Here is an 18,883-nt window from a genome sequence, read left to right on the forward strand (position 1 = left end):
GTAACTCCTGCCTCCAAAATTTTGAAAGCAGTTTATTAAGTAAATGTAATTTAATTGACAAATATAATCATGAAGGAACCATATATGTCATTTAATCATTTTCACATAATTTCTGTCCCATTACATAGGCAGACAAGTATTCTTTACCTGTTTCACTGTGTACTAGGATTTAGGTTTCCATTTTCAATGTACAGCCTCTGTCCTGTGATTTTAAGAAAATTTAAAAAAGAAATTATTTAAGGTCATTAGCTGTTTAATGTAATAATTAAATTTAATCATGTCTGAAACTATAGTGGTCATCTAAACAAAGCAGTCTTAGTTACTCTTATTGAAGGTTCATCTGAATAAATGTGGGGGGCCAGGGTATTTTTCACAAGCACAAGCTAATATCTAAATTGCATTCTTTACTGAGAGTTTTATCCTTATAGTACCTGATTCCTTCACTGTAATGACTCAAACATGGAGTCAGAGACCCAGGTTCAAATCCTGGCTCTTCTACTTACTAACTCCATGGCTTAAACAGTCCAGTGCCTGGCATAGGGAGGGTACCTCAGTAAATACTGGATGAGTGAATGTATGAAGTTACTTAAATGTATGAGGCTGATTTCCTTACCTCTAAAATAGGAATAACAAAGCGCTTGCTTATGGATTATAGATAGTTTATGTAAAACCTCTTGGCATGTTGTAGGCATTCAATTAGTGCTAGGTATAATAATAATAAATTTTATACAAGATTCCTTTTATTAGTATCAAGCAAGTCCCACAAGTAATAGGAGTTATCCAGGTTTATGGGCGTGGTGAGAGAAATATACCTACATGACACAGTTGCTTCAGATAGTTTCCAGCATTTTTTCTTCCTTTGCAGCTGTATACATTTATTAAAGCTGAGTGTGTTCAACAGTTCTGGGCAGGATCAAGACTGAAAGAGCAAAGACATAGTCTTAATGCAAACCAATTGAGGAGACCTTCTGGACACAATGAGAACACACTCCTAAAAAGTAGTAAGGCAAATGTGAGACACAGACTAAAGGAGAGAATAAGAGAGTTGGGTGAGTGTAAGGAAAGGTTATGTAGAAGTGGATTTGGAATTAAAAAAAAAAAAAACAGTATTTTGATTGGTACAAAGACCATGTGAAGGCTAGGCACTTTGGCTTACGCCTTTAATCCTAGCACTTCAGGAGGCTGAGGTGGACAGATCACCTTAAGTCAGGAGTTCAAGACCAGCCTGGCCAACATGGCGAAACCCAATCTCTACTAGAAATACAAAAATTAGCCAGGTGTGGTGGTGGATGCCTGTAATGTCAGCTATGTGGGAGGCTGAGGCAGGAGAATCACTTGAACCTGGGAGGTGGAGGTTGCAGTGAGCCAAGATCATGCCACTGCACTCCAGTCTGGGTGGCAGAGCGAGACACTGTCTAAAAAAAAAAAAATGACTATATGAAGATTGCTCAGGCAGTGCATGGTTAAGGTGTAATGTGGGTGTCCTGGTGCTGACAGATCCTGGGTGCAGCAGGAGACTGGTAGTTTGGTATAAAGGAGATGCTCAGAGGGAACAGTGAAAGGTGAGTTGAGGGAGGTAAAGTGAACCCAGTTTGCAGTCCACCTGGGTCATTGCACTAACTTTTCATTTTGCTGTTTCCCACAGTCCTAGCCAGTTAGCGCCTTATTTGAATGCATGCATCAATAGTCCAGAGAGTGAGAATTATTAGATGAAGTGTTTTTACCTTGAGATGCTTTACCTTGACTTGCAATTTGAACAGATTAAGCCTGGTTTTAGCAGATCACAGGGTCTTACAAAAATCCAGCTAAGGGTTGTGGACTAGTTATCCCTTTGTAGACAACCAACACTTAGAGTGGATATGTTGAGGAATACCTGTCTTGATCTGAAGTAATTATGGCAACTTCAGCCATGTTTCCTCTCCTCTGAGGAGATGTGAGCCCCTCTGAAATATTCCTCCCTCTTTCCTCTAATTTTTCTCTCACTTGACCTTCCCTTCTAATTCAAAGCTAGTTGACTGGTTGTGGGATCAGGATTTAAACCCCTCTCTCTATCAATTTTGTGGACAAAACTTAAAAAAAAAAATGCTAAGACAGGGCCAGGTGCAGTCGTTCATGCCTGTAATCCTAGCACTTTGGGAGGCCAAGGTGGGTGAATCACCTGAGGTTAGGAGTTTGAGACCAGCCTGGCCAACATGGTAAAACCCCATCTCTACTAAAAATACAGAAAATTAGCTGGATGGGTGCCTATAATCCCAGCTACGTGGGAGACTGAGGCAGGAGAATCGCTTGAACCCAGGAGGCGGACGTTGCAGTGAGCCGAGATCACGCCATTGCACTCTAGCCTAGGCAGTAAGAGGGAAACTCGTCTCAAAAAAAAAAAGAAAAGAAAAACTCCTAACATCATTTCATTTAAGGATTCTCATGATGGCACACAAGACATTTGACAATGTAAATTACAAATAAATGCTAGGTCTTCATGTGCTAAGAATGTGTTATTTATTTGCTTTATCTTTCTTCCTTTCCTTTTAATTGTTAATGTTAATAGAAATGCTATTTTTTTTTTCAGTGAAAATGTTAGAGCATTCTTTGATTTTCAGCATTTATTTTTATATTTCTATTGGAATGCCTGCATTAGTACATAAGCTAGTATATATGGAAAAATAGTAGGGATTAAATGCTAGCTACTGCATTGATTCCATGTTATAAGTATTTGTTCCCTACTTATTCATACACACACACACACACACACACACACACACACACATATACACATATACTTTAATAGACATTTCATGTTTTAAAGTGTTGTCTTTTAGAGTTTTCTGTTTTTTAACATCCCAAGATGTAATTCTCTAAAGAAGGGAATGGCAAATTATTTTAATGCTTTTATTGTTTTTGTTTCTAGCTTATTCCACTAAGCTCAACAAATTTCCTGTATTTAATATTAATGATGACTTGAATGATCTGTGTACCAGTGCAGTAAGCCCAAATACTACCAAAGCCACGCGGTACGCCTTGAATGTGTGGCGATATTGGTGCATGACCAACGGGCTCAAAGACCACACAGACATCACCAAGGTAAGGGATTCTTGAGTTTACTTCTTTCACCCAACTTCACTGAGCTTCCATATGCCAGACACTGTGCTAAGCGTTGTAGGGAACGCAGAGTGGTGGCTTTCTGCCTGGGGAAACTTTGAAATAACATAAAATAGAAAAAATCTACACACAAAGCAGAATTTAACAAGCGTGTTATGAATTCATAGATGGGAAATGCCTGAAAAGTTCAGATGGGTAAATTAATTTCGGTTTGGTAAAACTGGAGAGATAATTGATATTTAAGATTTATTTTTGAGTAAAGGTAGGATTTCAGTAGAATTAGATGAGGACAGGAGTCTCCTAGGCTGAGTGCTGTGAGGAGGAATAAATTTGGGGAGATAGACTCATTTGCCTACAGCAGAGGCCTCATATCTTGGTACCATGGACAATGAAACCAGATTCTGATAACCTTTAAGTGCCAAGCTAAAATCTTGTGAACACTGGAAAATCACTGAAATACCTTGTTTTGTTTTTGCTAAGGAGAGACTTTATTTGAAAGGATTATTGCAGGGACAGAGAAAGGGACTATTGTAGGGAAAACACTGGCCATAAAATCTGTGAGCATCTTAAGGGTTAGACAAAGGGAAACCATTCAAGTTGTTTGAGAGAGAAGAAACATAACAAAAGTGGTATTTTAGGGGAATAATTGGAAGTAATGAGCAAAAAGTTAATTAATGTCCTTGGTCCTCAGTTTCCCCAACGAGCTCTTAAATCTCTTCCAACCTGAAAGCCAGGGCTACTGGCACATACCTGTAACCGTCCCACTTACGAGGCTAAGGCAGGAGGATTGCATGAGCCCAAGCGTTCAGGGATATAGTATGCTGTGATGATGACTGTGAATAGCTACTGTACTCCAGCCTGGACATCATAGCCAGAACCTGCCTCTAAAAAAACCCCAAAATACTGAAAAACTTACCTAACTTGAAATGCTTGAGGTTTGTAAGTAGAAGGGAAAATGTCTTGGACATGTGGAGATAGAATAAAAAGGTACTGTATTTTGATTTGACTGCACTGAGTCTAACTTAGATGTGCAGATAGACATGGCTGATAATGAGTTAGGAATGTGGGACTTAAAATGTTGGAACTGTTAAAGCTGGAACCATACATTGAAACGTCTTGCAAATAGAGGTCATAGGTGAAGTCCAAGGGCAAGTGAGATATCCAGGTTTGAATCATGTGCTTAGGGAATCAACAAGAGATGAAATAGGACAGGAAACCCAGGTTTCTACTTCTGACACCATGGTACACTACATAGTGTGAGGGGCCTTTCTGCTATACTTGCAGACAGGGAAACATCCATGGGGCCAAAAAAAACTAAAGTAGTGACCAGTAAGCACATATGAAAGGGCATATGCTGATAACATTATTAAAAAAGGGAAGATGAACTGATTAATTCTTGATTAAGGAGAGGACCTGAAAGGGTTCTAAAGAGGTACTAGGTAGGTAGCATACCCAGCTCCTGGCAGATAATACTCTTTTAAGGGGAACATCCAAAATGCTCAGGTTTTTTGCAGAGAAAGAGTAACTAAATTTGAGCTCATTAAATTAAAGAAAAGCAGCTGCTTAAGGAAATAAACCACAGTGCGTGAGGATGAATAAAAACAACAAACAACAGATTTAGACAAAAGGCCTATAGATAGCAGATTATAGACTATATATGAAATTATTATAAAAATAAAAACATACAGAGATAAGCAACAATATACTAATCAAAATAATTAGCAGATTTAAAAACAAATTGAAATTTCCATTTCTGGCCAGAATTACCCTCCTGGAAAACTGTACATAATATATGAAACAACTGTTTTTAGACAGAACAGGGTGCACAGAATGTGATCCCTAAGACACAGGACACAAATGAGAGGAGTCCTGCCATCTCTCAGGATTTCTGCCTGGAGGCAGTTTCTGAACTGCAATGAAGTGAGGGGAATCTGTACAGAGCTTGGCAATCTCACTGATTTGTGATTACTGAGCTCACAGTTTGGAGAGGCTGAGGATACAAATTCCCTAGAAAGAAATTTCAGTGCTCATTGAGAAAAAAATGATAAAATCCAGAATTCAGCATTGTAAATTTCATAATTTCTAGCATCCAATCAACTATTACTAGACATAGGAGCTAGACTCATACATGGGAGAAAAATCAGTGAAATCTTTCACTTCAGCCAGTTTGAGAGCCAGATTTACCCTCATTCCTGAACAACCATAAAACAGATGGAAGATACAAAACAGTGTTTTTCAAGGCACTGTATAATAGGCTAAGGACAGTGACCTCTGAGAGATAGGAAGCAAACAAGGTAATACTTATGGCTCCTCTAGCTTGCCACCTTGAAATAATTAAAAATAGGTTGGTGGTGCAGGGAGGGAGAATCCAGTCAGATCCCAGCAGACTTGCTGAGTTGAGGAAAGAGATCTGAAGATAATCTCCCTCAAATACTCAGCTGAATACTGATTAACATATGTGTGTGAGGAAGCTATCTGAGGCTGACAAAGAACTGTCTGAAGGGATTAGAGGGAACAGCACTTGGCATTCACACAGAGTTGGAAACAGTACTTGTATCTACCAGCCAAATTAGAAAAACCTCAGGATTCATGGGGTAGAGTACTCAGAAAGGTCTTGCATCAGGTGTGGGGAATAATTAGCCCTAGACAGAGCACTGCTCCAATTCCACCCAGGAAATCTTCAAAATCCTTTGATCCAAAATGAGGATCTCACAGAGATCCAAAAGGATCAAAGCATTTTCAAGTAACTTAATCATGTCCCAGAACAAAGCTTAAGAATATGTATAATAATATAAAAAAAATTTAGAACACAAGAAATAAAATTCACAATGTCTAGCACCTAAACAAAAATTATCAGACATGCCATGCAGCAAGAAAATACATCCCTTAAAGATGAATTAAAAAAATACATTCATCTTAAAGGATGAATCCATCAAAATCAGGCCAGAACTAACTAGATTATATAACTAGAAGACAAGGACATTAAAATAGTTATTGTAGCTATATTTGATAAGTTCACAAATTTAAACAGAGACATGGAAAATATAAAAAAGACCCAAAATGAACCTCTAGATATAAAACTACAATGTGTGATGAAAGACAAACTGCTTAGGCATGTTTTACTTAGAGAAGAAAATATATGAACTTGAATATATAACAATAGTAACTATGTAAAATGAAACACAGAAAGAAAAGAGAATTTTTAAAATTTTGAGACAGAGCCTTGCTCTGTCACCCAGGCTGAAATGCAGTGGTCCAGTCATAGCTCACTGCAGCCTCAACCTCCTGGACTCAAGTGGTCCTTCCACCTCAGCCTCCTGAGTAGCTAGGACCACAGGCATGAGCCACCACACCTGGCTAATTTATTTTTTGTACAGATTATGTATCTCTCTGTTGCCGAGACTGATCTCAAACTCCTGGGCTCAAGCTATTCTCCTGCCTTGGCCTCCCAAAGTGCTGGGATTACAGACATGAGCCACCATACCCAGCCTGAGAATTTTAAAAAATAATCAGAGCATTACTGACATGTGGGACAATTTCAGGCAGCCTAATGTACATGTAATTGGAATCCCTGAACAAAAGGAGAAAAGGGGGAGGAGGAAGTAATCAAATTGCTTAAAACCAATGATAAAGAGAAAAAAGCAGCCAGATAAACAAGACATATTATATACAAAGGAACAAAGATAAGGTCAACAACAGGTTTCTCCTGAGAAACAATGAAAATGAAAAGACAATGGGGCAATTTCTTTAAAGAAAAATACTTTCACTATCCTCAGCCAAAACAGCTTTAAAAAATTAAGATCAAATAAAGACTTTCTGGGCAAGAATGAAGGAATTTTTCATCAGCAGATTTACACTGAGAAAAATGTTAAAAGAAGTCCCTTCAGCCAGAAGGAAAATGATACTATGTGGAAATACAGAACTAAACAAAGGGATGAAATTACTAGAAATGATAGCTACATGGGTAAATATGTAAGTTTTTAAAATTTTAAAATTTTTTTTCAAAGATCACTGACTTTTTAAATGAAAACTATAACAAGATAAAATGGAATAATAAAAATATTAAATTGATGCAGAGAAAAGGAAAAAAAAACTCATTAGAAACTGCACAAACCAGAAGACAGTAGAATAATATCTTTTTTTTTTTTTTTTTTTTTTTCCTTTTTTTGGAGACGGGGTCTCTCTGTCACCCAGGCTGGAGTGCAGTGGTTTGATCATGGCTCACTGCAACCCCTGCCTCCTAGGTTCAAGTGATCCTCCCACCTCAGCCTCCTGAGTAGCTGGGACCACAGGTGTACACCAGCATGCCTAGCTAATTTTTGTATTTTTTGTAGGGATGGGGTTTCGCCATGTTGCCCACACTGGTCTTGAACTCCTGGGCTCAAATAATCCACCTGCCATGGCCTCCCAAAGTGCTGGGATTACAGGCATGAGCCACCACACCCAGCCTACTGTAATTTCTTTTTTTTTTTTTTTAATTTTTTATTGGATTATAGGTTTTGGGGTACATGAGCAGAGCATGCAAGACAGTTGCGTAGGTACACACATGGCAGTGTGCTTTGCTTTTCTTCTCCCCTTCACCCACATTTGGCATTTCTCCCCAGGCTATCCCTCCCCACCTCCCCCTCCCACTGGCCCTCCCCTTTCCCCCCCAATAGACCCCAGTGTTTAGTACTCCCCTCCCTGTGTCCATGTGTTCTCATTTTTCATCACCCACCTATGAGTGAGAATATGCGGTGTTTCATTTTCTGTTCTTGTGTCAGTTTGCTGAGGATGATGTTTTCCAGATTCATCCATGTCCCTACAAACGACACGAACTCATCGTTTCTGATTGCTGCATAATATTCCATGGTGTATATGTGCCACATTTTATCTTTAAAGAGCTAAAGGAAAAACTGTCAACATAGAGTTTTATATTTAGAGAAAATAAAAATAAAGGCGAAATAAAAACCTTTAATATGCACCAAAGCTGAGATAATTCATCACCAAAAGACCTACACAACAATATACATTAAAAGAAGCTCTTCAGACAGAAACAAAATTATACCATATAGAAACAAGGATCTTATAAAGGAATAAAAAGTACTTGATTGGCATATAAAATTTATTTTTCTCATAACAATGTATCGCGAGGTTTATATGTTATATATGGAGGGAAAAAATGCATTGTATCGACAGCAAAAAGGATACGTGGAAGAATGAAAGTGTACTGTTGTAAAGTTCCAGCAATATATGCAGAGTGGTATAGTATTTGAAGGTAGACTGATACATGTATAATGCAAATCTTAGAACAAGACTAAAAATATAAAGCAAAGAGATGCAGTGAATAATCCTAATGTGGAAATACAAGTGGAATTCTAAAACCAAAAAAAAACTTCAATCAGAAATAAGAGGCAAAAAGGAATAAAGAACCAATGGAAGAAATAAAAAACAAATGGCAAGATATGGTAGATGTAAACCCAGCTGTCTTGATAATTATGTCTACCAATGAAAAGAGAGATATTGTCAGACTGGATTTTTTTTTAAAAGCTGGGACTAACTATGTGCTATTCACATCTGAATTTAAATATAAAGACTCACAAAGGTTAAAAGTAAAGTGATGGGAGAAATATATACTATACAAGCATTAATCATAAGAAACCTGAAGTAGCTATTAATATCAAACAAAGTAGAATTCCACAGAAGGAATTTTAACAGGAAGAAAGAAATTTTGTAATGATAAAAACAATTCATCAAGAAGACATGAAGATCATGTGTGTACACTTAGAGCATAAATGCACATGAAGCAAAAGATGATAAAACTTAAACGAAAAATTGCAAATCCACAGTTGGAGAGTTTAGTACTTCTCCCTTGGTAATTTATAGAACAAGCAGACTGAAAATCAGTAGGGCTAAGGACTTAACACTATCAAACTGACTTAACCTAATTGACCTGTGTGTAGCACTCCAACCAAGTGCAGAATACAAATTCTTTCCAAATGCCATGGAATAGTCACCAAACTAGACCAATATGGTGGGTCATAAAACAAGTCTCAATTAATTTCCTTAAGAGGGTTGAAGTCATATAGAGTATGTTCTCTGTCCACAATAAAATTAAATTATAATTTTTGTTTGTTTGTTTTTGGAGACAGAGTCTTGCTCTGTTCCCCAGGCTGGCACAATCTTGGTTCACTGCAACCTCTGCCTCCCAGATTCAAGCAATTCTCATGCCTTAGCCTTCCGAGTAGCTGGGATTACAGACACCTGCCACCATGCCCAGCTAATGTTTTGTATTTTTAGTAGAGACTGGGTTTCGCCACGTTGGCCAGGCTGGTCTCGGTCTCCTAACCTCAGGTGATCCTTCCACCTCAGACTGCCAGGGTGCTGGGATTACAGGTGTGAGCTACCGTGCCTGACCTAATTAAATTATAAATTAATTACATATAGCTAACTAGAATGTTCCCAGTACTTGGAAGTTAGCTATAGATTACTAATAACCAAAGGACCAAGAAGAAATCACAAAGGAAGTTATAAAATGTCTTGAATTGAATGAAAATTAAATCACCGTTTATCAGAATTTGTAAGTCATAGCTAAACTAATGTCTAGAGAAAAAAATTGGCTTTAAATGCTTATCAAAGAAGGTCTAAAATCAATAAATGTGAAACAAAAAGAACTTGAAGAAATAAAAAATATCTTCAAGTAATTCTCCCACCTCAGCCTCCTGAGTAGCTGGGACTGCAGATGTGCACCACCATGCCTGACTAATTTTTAAATCTTTTTCTAGAGGCAGGGTCTCACTATGTTGCCCAGACTGGTTTCAAACTCCTGGGCTCAAGCGATCTGCCTGTCTTGGCCTCCCAAAGTTCTGGGATTACAGGCATGAGCCACCACACCCAGCCAAGTTTTTAAATTTTATTCTTTCCCACTTGGTATCATCAGCCCCATGACCAGTCTCTGACTTCTCTTTGGTCATTTTTACATCAAGGAAGCCAATTTTATCATCCATAGTAAATCTTGACATGGTGAATCAATTCAGAGTGGTTACTAAAGGAAAATGGTTTCTTGCAATGTCTTCATAATCACTTGAAGGCCTTAGTAACCTGGGGGAGTAATCACCAACCAAAACTGAGTCAGAGAAAACTAAGGAGGCAAATAATATGGGCCAGAATGAACAGTTTCTTGTGTGCAAACAGTCTAAGTGTTGTGACTTGATATTTCTCTAGGAATTGCTTTTGCTGTGATTTTACTTTGAAACTTGTGGTGTTCTGTGGAAATTAAGAATGTTCTGTATCCTAGGTCAGCTTGGTTCTCCTGACACTAGGTTAATGCATTGGTTTAACTCATTGGTTTTTTTGTTTTTGTTTTTTGAGACAGGGTCTCACTCTGTCACCGAGGCAGGAGTACAGTGATGTGATCTTGCTCACTGCAACCTCTACTTCCAGGGTTCAAGTGATTCACCTTTCTCAGCCTTCTGAGTAGCTGGGACTATAGGCCTGCACCACCATGCCTGGCTAATTTTTACATTTTTTTGTAGAGACAAGGTTTCACCATGTTGCCCAGGCTGGTCTGAAAAACAGCTCAAGCAATCTGCCCACTTTAGTCTCCCAAAGTGCTAGGATTACAGGCATGAGCCACCGTGCCTAGCCTAACCCATGGTTACATAGTACCAATCATATATTTTGGGACTTCTGGTATGTGTTAAAGATCCAGTAACAAATGAAATATAGTTCTTGCCTTCAGGGAACTTTCAGTTCAAGAGATAGACATAAACTAGATAAGAGAATGAACCACATGGAAAGGCCATAATAAAAATTTAAATTAAGTGCCATGGGATCCCATATGAGAGAGTAACTTTGCTTAGGTTATATAGAAAGTAGAATTTGACCTAATTTTGGAAGAATGAATAGAGATTTTCCAAATAGAGAAGGTTAGTAGAAAAAAGCATTCTCAGCAGAGGAAGGGGCGTGAAAAGGCGTTATGGTTTTTAGTTATGGCAAAAAGTTCAATGAAGCTGGAAAATAGAGTACAAAGAAAAGGCGTTATGGTTTTTAGTTATGGCAAAAAGTTCAATGAAGCTGGAAAATAGAGTACAAAGAGAACAGAAGATGAGGTTACAAAAATAGAGTGTGTACCAGTTACCTACTGCTCTAACAAAACCACGCAAAAATATAGGGATCTAAAGCAACAACCATTTTATTTGTTCATGATTTGATGAGTAAGCATTTTGGACTGAGCTCAGCCTAGTACCTCCCCTGCTGGTCTCACATGGGTGCAGTCACTTGCATGTTAGCTGGAACTCATATGGGTGCAGTCACTTGCATGTTAGCTGGAACTCATATGGGTGCAGTCACTTGCATGTTAGCTGGAAAACAGCTTGTACCCATATCCCCACAGTCTAACTGGGCCTCCTGACACGGCAACACCATGCACTAAGCTGGTAAGAACCTGTAAGACAGAAGCAGGTGGGGCACAGTCACACCCGTAATCCCAGCACTTTGGGAGACAGAGGCAGGCAGATCATTTGAGGTCAGGAGTTGAAGACCAGCCTGACCAACTTGGTGAAACCCCCATCCTTACTAAAAATACAAAAATTAGCTGGACGTGGTGGTATGTGCCTGTAGTCCCAGCTACTCAGGAAGGTGAGGCAGGAGAATCCCTTGAACCCAGGAGGTGGATGCTACAGCGGGCTGTGATCATGCCACTGCCCTCCAGTCAGGGTGACAGAGTGAGACTGTCTTGAAAAAAAAAAAAAGACAGGCCGGGCATGGTGGCTCATGCCTATAATCCCAGCACTTTGGGAGGCCGAGGAGGGTGGATCACGAGGTCAAGAAATCGAGACCATCCTGGTCAACATGGTGAAACCCCATCTCTACTAAAAATACAAAAATTAGCTGGGCATGGTAGTGCGTGCCTGTAGTCCCAGCTACTCAGGAGGCTGAGGCAGGAGAATTGCTTGAACCCAGGAGGCGGAGGTTGCGGTGAGCCGAGATTGCGCCATTGCACCCCAGTCTGAGTAACAACAGCGAAACTCCGTCTCAAAAAAAAAAAAAAAAAGACAAAACCAGCAAACGCAGAACCCCTTCAAGCCTGGGAATTCACACATTCCTTGAAGGCTTGGAATTCACACATTGTCACTTCAGCCGTATTCTTCTGGTTAAAATAAGTCACATGGCTAGCCCAGATTCAAGGGGTGGAAAAATGGATTTTACTTGATAGGAGAAGCAGCAATGTCATGTTGCCAAAGGGCGTGTACAGGGAGGGGAATTGTAACTGTCTTCTCGTACTGTGGGAGCAGATTGTGAAGACTTGAATACAAAGTAAACAGTTTGGAATTTATCCCAAGGGTGCAGGAAACTATCAAAGATTTGTTTTTTGGTTTTTGTTTAAAGCACTAACATAAAAAATAAGATTTTCTACTCAGCACCCCTTCTTCAGGAACCCTTCCCCTTTCTTCTATAATGCGTCCTCTTCTGTAATTCTCCGTGGTTATTGCAGAAGCCATCACATTAGGAGAATTGATAGAGTGGACTACCTTTTGGCAAGTTGTTTGGGTTAGGGCCAATCAGAATTCTTCTTTGGGGTGTTTTTCTCCTGAAAATGAGAGTTGGTCTCTTGCTAAACCTGAAGCTTTAAGATGTAAATTTTGGGGAGTGGTAGATGGCTGTGCTTGCAGCTATATGAAAAAAAAAGCGGCTGCACAAAGAAGCAGAGATGAGAGATAATGAGAGTCCTGATGGCCTTAGAGTCCACTCCTGATAGCCCTCCCTGCCTCAGCTTCAAGTTTGGTCTGTCTCTTGCAACCAAAGGAGTCTCAACTACTATACAGGGAGGGAGCTTACCACCTGCAAGTAAGGAGTTGCAAGTGACAACAGAAAAATCCAAAGTCAGCTGAGTTTTAGTGCAATGGTTATTGGGAAGTTATTTTAATCGCTGGTATCTAAGAAAGCTGTTGTTTTGTTTTGTTTTGTTGAGATGGAATTTCACTCTTGTTGCTCAGGCTGGAGTGCAATGGTGCAATCTCGGCTCACTGCAACCTCCACCTCCTGGGTTCAAGCGATTCTCCTGCCTCAGCCTCCTGAGTAGCTGGGATTACAGGCATGCACCACCACGCCCGGCTAAGTTTTTATTTTTTAGTATAGACTAAAAAATATTTTTTAGTGTTTTCTCCACATTGGTCAGGCTGGTCTCCAACTCCCTACCTCAGGTGATCCACCTGCCTTGGCCTCCCGAGGTGCTGGGATTACTTTCTAAGCCACTGCGCCCAGGTCAGAAAGCTGTTTTTCTTATAGTTTGCATACAACTAACCTACTCTGATAACTTTTGAGCTGAATCTCTTGGAGTTTCCTGGACCAACAACCAGATTATCAGAAAGCAATTATACTTTGTCTTTTTCCTTTCCCAAATACATACATACATATATATGTGTATATATGACTTCTTTTTCTTGTCTTACCTGGTTTGTTAGAACCTCCAGAACACTATTATACAATAACAGTGTTCTTCAGTAAGCTCTTCCTGTTCCTGACTTTTAAGAAAGATTTGAATGTTTTCATTGTGGGTATAGTTTTTCTAGTTCTTACCTGTAAATTACTCTTCTTCATAGTCAGAGGATCTTTTTGTTCCTATCTAAATTTGAATTCGAATTTTTATTTGTAATGGATATCACATTTTTTTCAAATATTTTTTAAGTATTTGTAAGTTCATATTACTTTTTGCCTTAATGTGTTTAATGTCAATTCTATTAAAATATTCATTAAGATGGAATCATTTTGTGTTCACTTCAGGAGTCAGACACTTCCCATGATGCTCACAGAATAGGTCTGATGCCTTTCTCTTGTCTTCCCATAATGCCTTGAATGTATTATCATTAATCCATTCGTCCAACGAAAACTCATGACACTCTCTATTAAACAAAAAGAGAGTGAATCATTTTTACATTCTACAATAATCCCCCCTTGTTTTGATGCAGTATTGGTGTCCTGCAGTCCTAAATTTAACTTGATAACACAGGTGTAACCAAACCCAGTTGCAGCTGCTCACCACTTGCAAAGCCAGTAACAAAAATGAGATGCAGTTAAAGGAAAGTGACTTTATTCCAGCACTAGCAGTGGGGAAATGACAGTGCCGTGTAGAAACCATTTTAAACTTTGGCTGGAGAGAGAGGCTTTAAAAGGGAACTTGGAATGCAAGGCATGCGGAGTGCTGCTGGGCACAAGGTCTCTGTGTCTTGTTCCAGTGGGTATCTTAAGTTGTAGTCCACCTGGAGCACGGTGGCCTCATCTCAACAGTAGCTGGGTTGTTGGCCTTGAGGTAATCTCTGGAATTTTGCAACTGGGTCTCCAGGCCTGGTTTGTCTCCAGATTAGCCCTGGAACTTCTAAGTAAGTGCATAGATAAGTGTGCCTGGTATAAGTTGAATAAGTACACAGTTAGATAAATGTGCATGCTGTAAGGGAGTGTCTGGTGGGAGAGGAGGGAAACAAAGGATCTTGTGGTACCTTTCAAGGGTACATTCTGAGGCTCAGAAGGAAAGGAAAAAAAAACTTTACAATGCATTTTAGCTAGGCTCGGTGGCTCATGCTTATAATCCCAGCACTTTGGGAGGCCAAGGTGGGTGAATCACTTGAGGTCAGGAGTTTGAGACCAGCCTGGCCAACATGGTGAAACCCTGTCTCTACTAAAAAATCTAAAAATTAGCTGGGCACGGTGGCACACACCTATAGTCCCAGCTACTGAGAAGTCTGAGGCAGGAGAATCACTTGAACCCAGGAAGTGAAGCTGCAGTGAACTGAGGTCTTGCCACTGCACTCCAGCCTAGGCCACCGAATGAGACTCTGTCTCAAAAAAAAAAAAAAAAAAAATGCATTTCAAGGCTGGGATACCTGGTTACACAGGCAGTCTTTGTTTTGAGAGGTACCATATGAACTGGAACCTGTGCATATCAGAGCCATGCCCTTGCTTTGCGTGGTACTGATGTGCATACATTCTATTTAACCCAATAACATGAAAAATGAAAATTGCTTGTATTTTACTTGGGGAAGTTATACTTTGGGTTTTAATGTAATATTGGTCAGATTTGGGTTAGAAAAAAATGAAGAGCCTTTCTGTCTTTTTCCTATGCTCTGGAAACTGTTTAAATGAAAAGAAAAGCTGAACTGATTCCATAAAGCCATCATTTTAGTAACGATATACATGTTTGACTATCATTTCACACTCTATGGGGCTATTCAGATCTTTTATCTTTTATTGGGCCCAGTAATTATATTTTGCTAGACAATTGTTCAGGCTATCTTAAGTTTTCAGATTAATATGTGTAAGTATGTGATGTCCTTTCATATTCTTTACTCTCTTCATTTTCTGTAGTTTTAGTCTTTCTTACTCCTAATATGGTTTAGGTGTAAATATTTCCTTTCCTCCTTTCTCACTCTCTTTATAAAGCCAGACCTGCTAGAAGTCTGTTGGCTTTGTAGGTCTTTTCAAAGATTACATTTTTATCTATCCCAATTTATTTGTTTTCTAGTCCATTAATTAATTTATTTTTATTGATTCACTCTACTTTTTTTTTTTTTTTTTTGAGATGGAATCTTGCTCTGTTACTCAGGCTGGAGTGCAGTGGCATGATCTCAGCTTACTCCAACCTCTGCCTTGCGGGTTCAAGCAGTTCTTCTGCCTCAGCCTCCCGAGTAGCTGGGACTGGACTAGAGGTGTGCACCACCATGCCTGGCTAATTTTTCTATTTTTTTGTAGAAATGGGGTTTTGCCATGTTGACTAGGCTGCTCTTGAACTCCTGACCTCAAGTGATCCACCCACGTTGACCTCCCAAAGTGCTGGGATTACAGACATGAGTCACCGTGCCCAACCCCATTCTACAATTTTTGAGTTTAGTTTACGTTTTTTAACTTTTTGAGTTGAATAATCAGTTTGCTTATTTTGCTTATTCCCAATAAAGTTTTCTAACAGTGTCATTCAAGACTATAATGTATATTTATTATGTATATTTAGCAACATCTCATACATTTTGATGTATAATGTTTTCAGTTTAGTTAATTTTTAATCTATAATTCAGCTTTTATTTCCTCCTTAATTAAGGGCTATTAGAAGAATGAATGTTACCCGTCCAGTTTCTACTCAATAAAAAAATTTTATTGGCACTTTCTAATTGTCCTAGAATATGTATTCAGCCCGAATAGACCATGAACAAGGTCTGGCTTGCCTTTGTAGTTTCATCTTGAAAATAAAGCTTCCTTAGTAGCCAAGCTTCCTTACCGTCTCTAAATAAGGAGCTCGTTCTGTCAGGATAGGCATTAACTTTTTCATATCGTTTTTTCTGAGATGGAGTTTTGGTCTTGTCGCCCAGGCTGTAGTGCAATGGTGCAATCTCGGCTCACTGTGACCTCCGCCTCCCCGACTTAAGCAATTCTCCTGCCTCAGCCTCCCAAGTACCTGGGACTACAGGCACGCACAACCACGCCCAGCTAATTCTGTATTTTTAGTAGAGACAGGGTTTCACCATGTTGGCCAGGCTGGTCTTGAACACCTGACCTCAGGTGATTCACCCACCTTGACCTCTCTAAGTGTTCAGATTACAGGCATGAGCCACCATGCCCAGCTTTTTCATATCTTTTAAACAAACAATGATATTGAAAACCTATGGTTCATTAAGCCAGATATTTCAGGACCTATTCAGATAAATTCAAGTGAAAAATCAAGGAGCATTAACTTGCCGCGCAAAATGGATATATCAGACGTCTTTCCCTACAGCACTATGTCTAGTAACCAAATGGAGTCTGTGCAGATATCAAGGAAATTAACGATGAAGTTATTCAGAGTTTGTTTAATTCAGGAATCCTTCAGAGAGTTTGGTTGAATTTTATTAAAGGAAAGGGAAGCAACTGATTTGCAAACAGAAAACCAAGGGCTTTCCAAGAGGAATAGTCAAAGTTACAAACAGCGAATAATAATAAGTGTACACACACACACACACACACGTATGTATTTGGAGACACATGTATATATGTGTATTGGGTTGGGTGTTCATTAGTATTTACAGACCCTTTCATGGTCCTCTGCTTTAAGCATTACAACCTTGGAAAAGGTATTGATTATGATGTTCTAGTTTGCAGATTGGAATACTGAGGTTTAAAAAGATTAGGTGGAGCCAAGTATGGAACCTAGATCTTCCAGGTTGAAATTCACTGTTCTTTCTACTATGTCGTGCTAAGGGGTCACAAAACGTGTTGTCCACAACACAGCCCCTGGTGAGGATTAGAAGGAAGGAGGGGTCTGGCTCTGTGAGTGTCAAGTGTGTAACCTCCGTGTTTGTCTCATTTGAGATCCCTGCAGTGAAGTTGAACGAACTGCTCGAGAACTTTTATGTCACCGTTAAGAAGAGTGACGGCTCAGACTTCCTGGCCACCTCGCTCCATGCCATTCGCCGAGGCCTGGACCGCATCCTGAAGAATGCAGGTGTGGGCTTTTCCATCACCAGCAGCACTTTCAGCTCCTCCACCAAGAAACTCAAGGAGAAGCTGTGGGTGCTGAGTAAGGCAGGCATGTCGGGCGCCCGTTCTCGCAACATCGTCTACTTCTCACTTTCTGATGAGGAGGAGATGTGGCAGGCAGGGTGTCTGGGGGATGACAACCCTATTACTCTCCTATCCACAGTGGTCAAGTACAACAGCCAGTACCTGAACATGCGGACCCTGCAGGAGCATGCGGATCTGATGTACGGTGACATCGAGCTACTCAAAGACCCCCAAAACCAGCCCTACTTTGCCCGGACCGACAGCGTCAAGCGGGAGAGCCGGAGTGGCTCCACCAGAGTGTGTCATGGGAAAATCTACCATGAGCATTCCCGAGGACACAAACAGTGCCCTTACTGCCTTCTCTACAAGTACATGTACATCCACCGGCCACCCACCCAAATGGAGGCCAAGTCCCCCTTCTACCTGACTGCCAGGAAGGAGGCCACAGACATGGGCAGTGTGTGGTATGAGGAGCAGAGGATGGGGCTGCGCTCTCTTCGGGGAATTGTCCCAAACTTAGCCAAGAAGGTCAAGCTGGAAAACTGCGAGAACTTCACCTTTGTCTCATTCACTCAGGTCTCCCGGAGGCTTGGCTCCCACAGCTGCTGCCAGTGAGCACTCCCTGGGGCCCGGCCACTGCCCTATCACCTGCTCAGTGGGCGCTCCCTCACGTGACCGGGTGTGGAGCAGCCGGAACTCCACAGAGGCAGAGGCTGACCAGGTGTGACTCCCGGTCTGGCGCTCTCCCTTGGGTGTGGCCTGCTCTCCCTTTGACTTGGGGTTTGCTTTTTAAAATGAAAGTAGATGAGTCTAAATCATGCAGATGTTTTATCCAAATGTGTATCAACTTTGTTAGCTTTTAGAATCTAACACAGTGTATAACTGCTACATACAAGAGTGAGGAAATTCATTTTCTCTAGTGCCTTTCTAGCACAGGTTTTCTCAAAAAAAAAAAAAAAAAAAAAGGAACAAAAAAGGAAACTGTTAAGTAGTTATTAAAAAAAAAAAAAAAAAATCCCAGTAGCCCAGTAGCTTTAGAATGTTAGGAAGACTGTACACTTTGTTGAATTACACTCACAGTTAGGAAACAGAGAGGCAGACACGTTCCCTAGTTCCAGAAGACAGATTGCGCTTGACGCTGCTTTGTTTTTGTTGGTGGATAACGTGGTTCTGGAGGGCAGGCAGCCTCATGTCGGGGAAGATCCTCAAGCGACAGTTGGTCATCTGACTGGGACGCAGGGGCCAATCCACAGCTCCCAGCAGTGGGAGGAACCCCATCTTG

At 40.3% G+C, this 18,883-nt stretch overlaps 1 protein-coding gene across 4 annotated transcripts in view; it reads left to right on the forward strand.

The window, feature by feature from the left end:
* KIAA1958 (KIAA1958 ortholog) overlaps positions 1 to 18,621 on the forward strand; it is a 189,806-nt gene extending 171,185 nt beyond the window's left edge. For 2 of the 4 annotated variants that reach the window (XM_035254787.3, XM_078374412.1), the window contains exons 3-4: positions 2,906 to 3,078; positions 17,410 to 18,621. In XM_035254787.3, coding sequence (XP_035110678.1) covers positions 2,906 to 3,078; positions 17,410 to 18,216 — 980 coding nt within the window. In that variant the 3' untranslated portion in view covers positions 18,217 to 18,621. The remainder of the gene's footprint in view (positions 1 to 2,905; positions 3,079 to 17,409) is intronic. The other 2 variants (XM_035254793.3, XM_035254801.3) reach the window with 2 other exon arrangements.
* The last annotated feature ends 262 nt before the right edge of the window (positions 18,622 to 18,883 follow it).

This window comes from Callithrix jacchus, chromosome 1, assembly GCF_049354715.1.
Source record: "Callithrix jacchus isolate 240 chromosome 1, calJac240_pri, whole genome shotgun sequence".
Classification (NCBI taxonomy): Eukaryota; Metazoa; Chordata; class Mammalia; order Primates; family Cebidae; genus Callithrix; species Callithrix jacchus.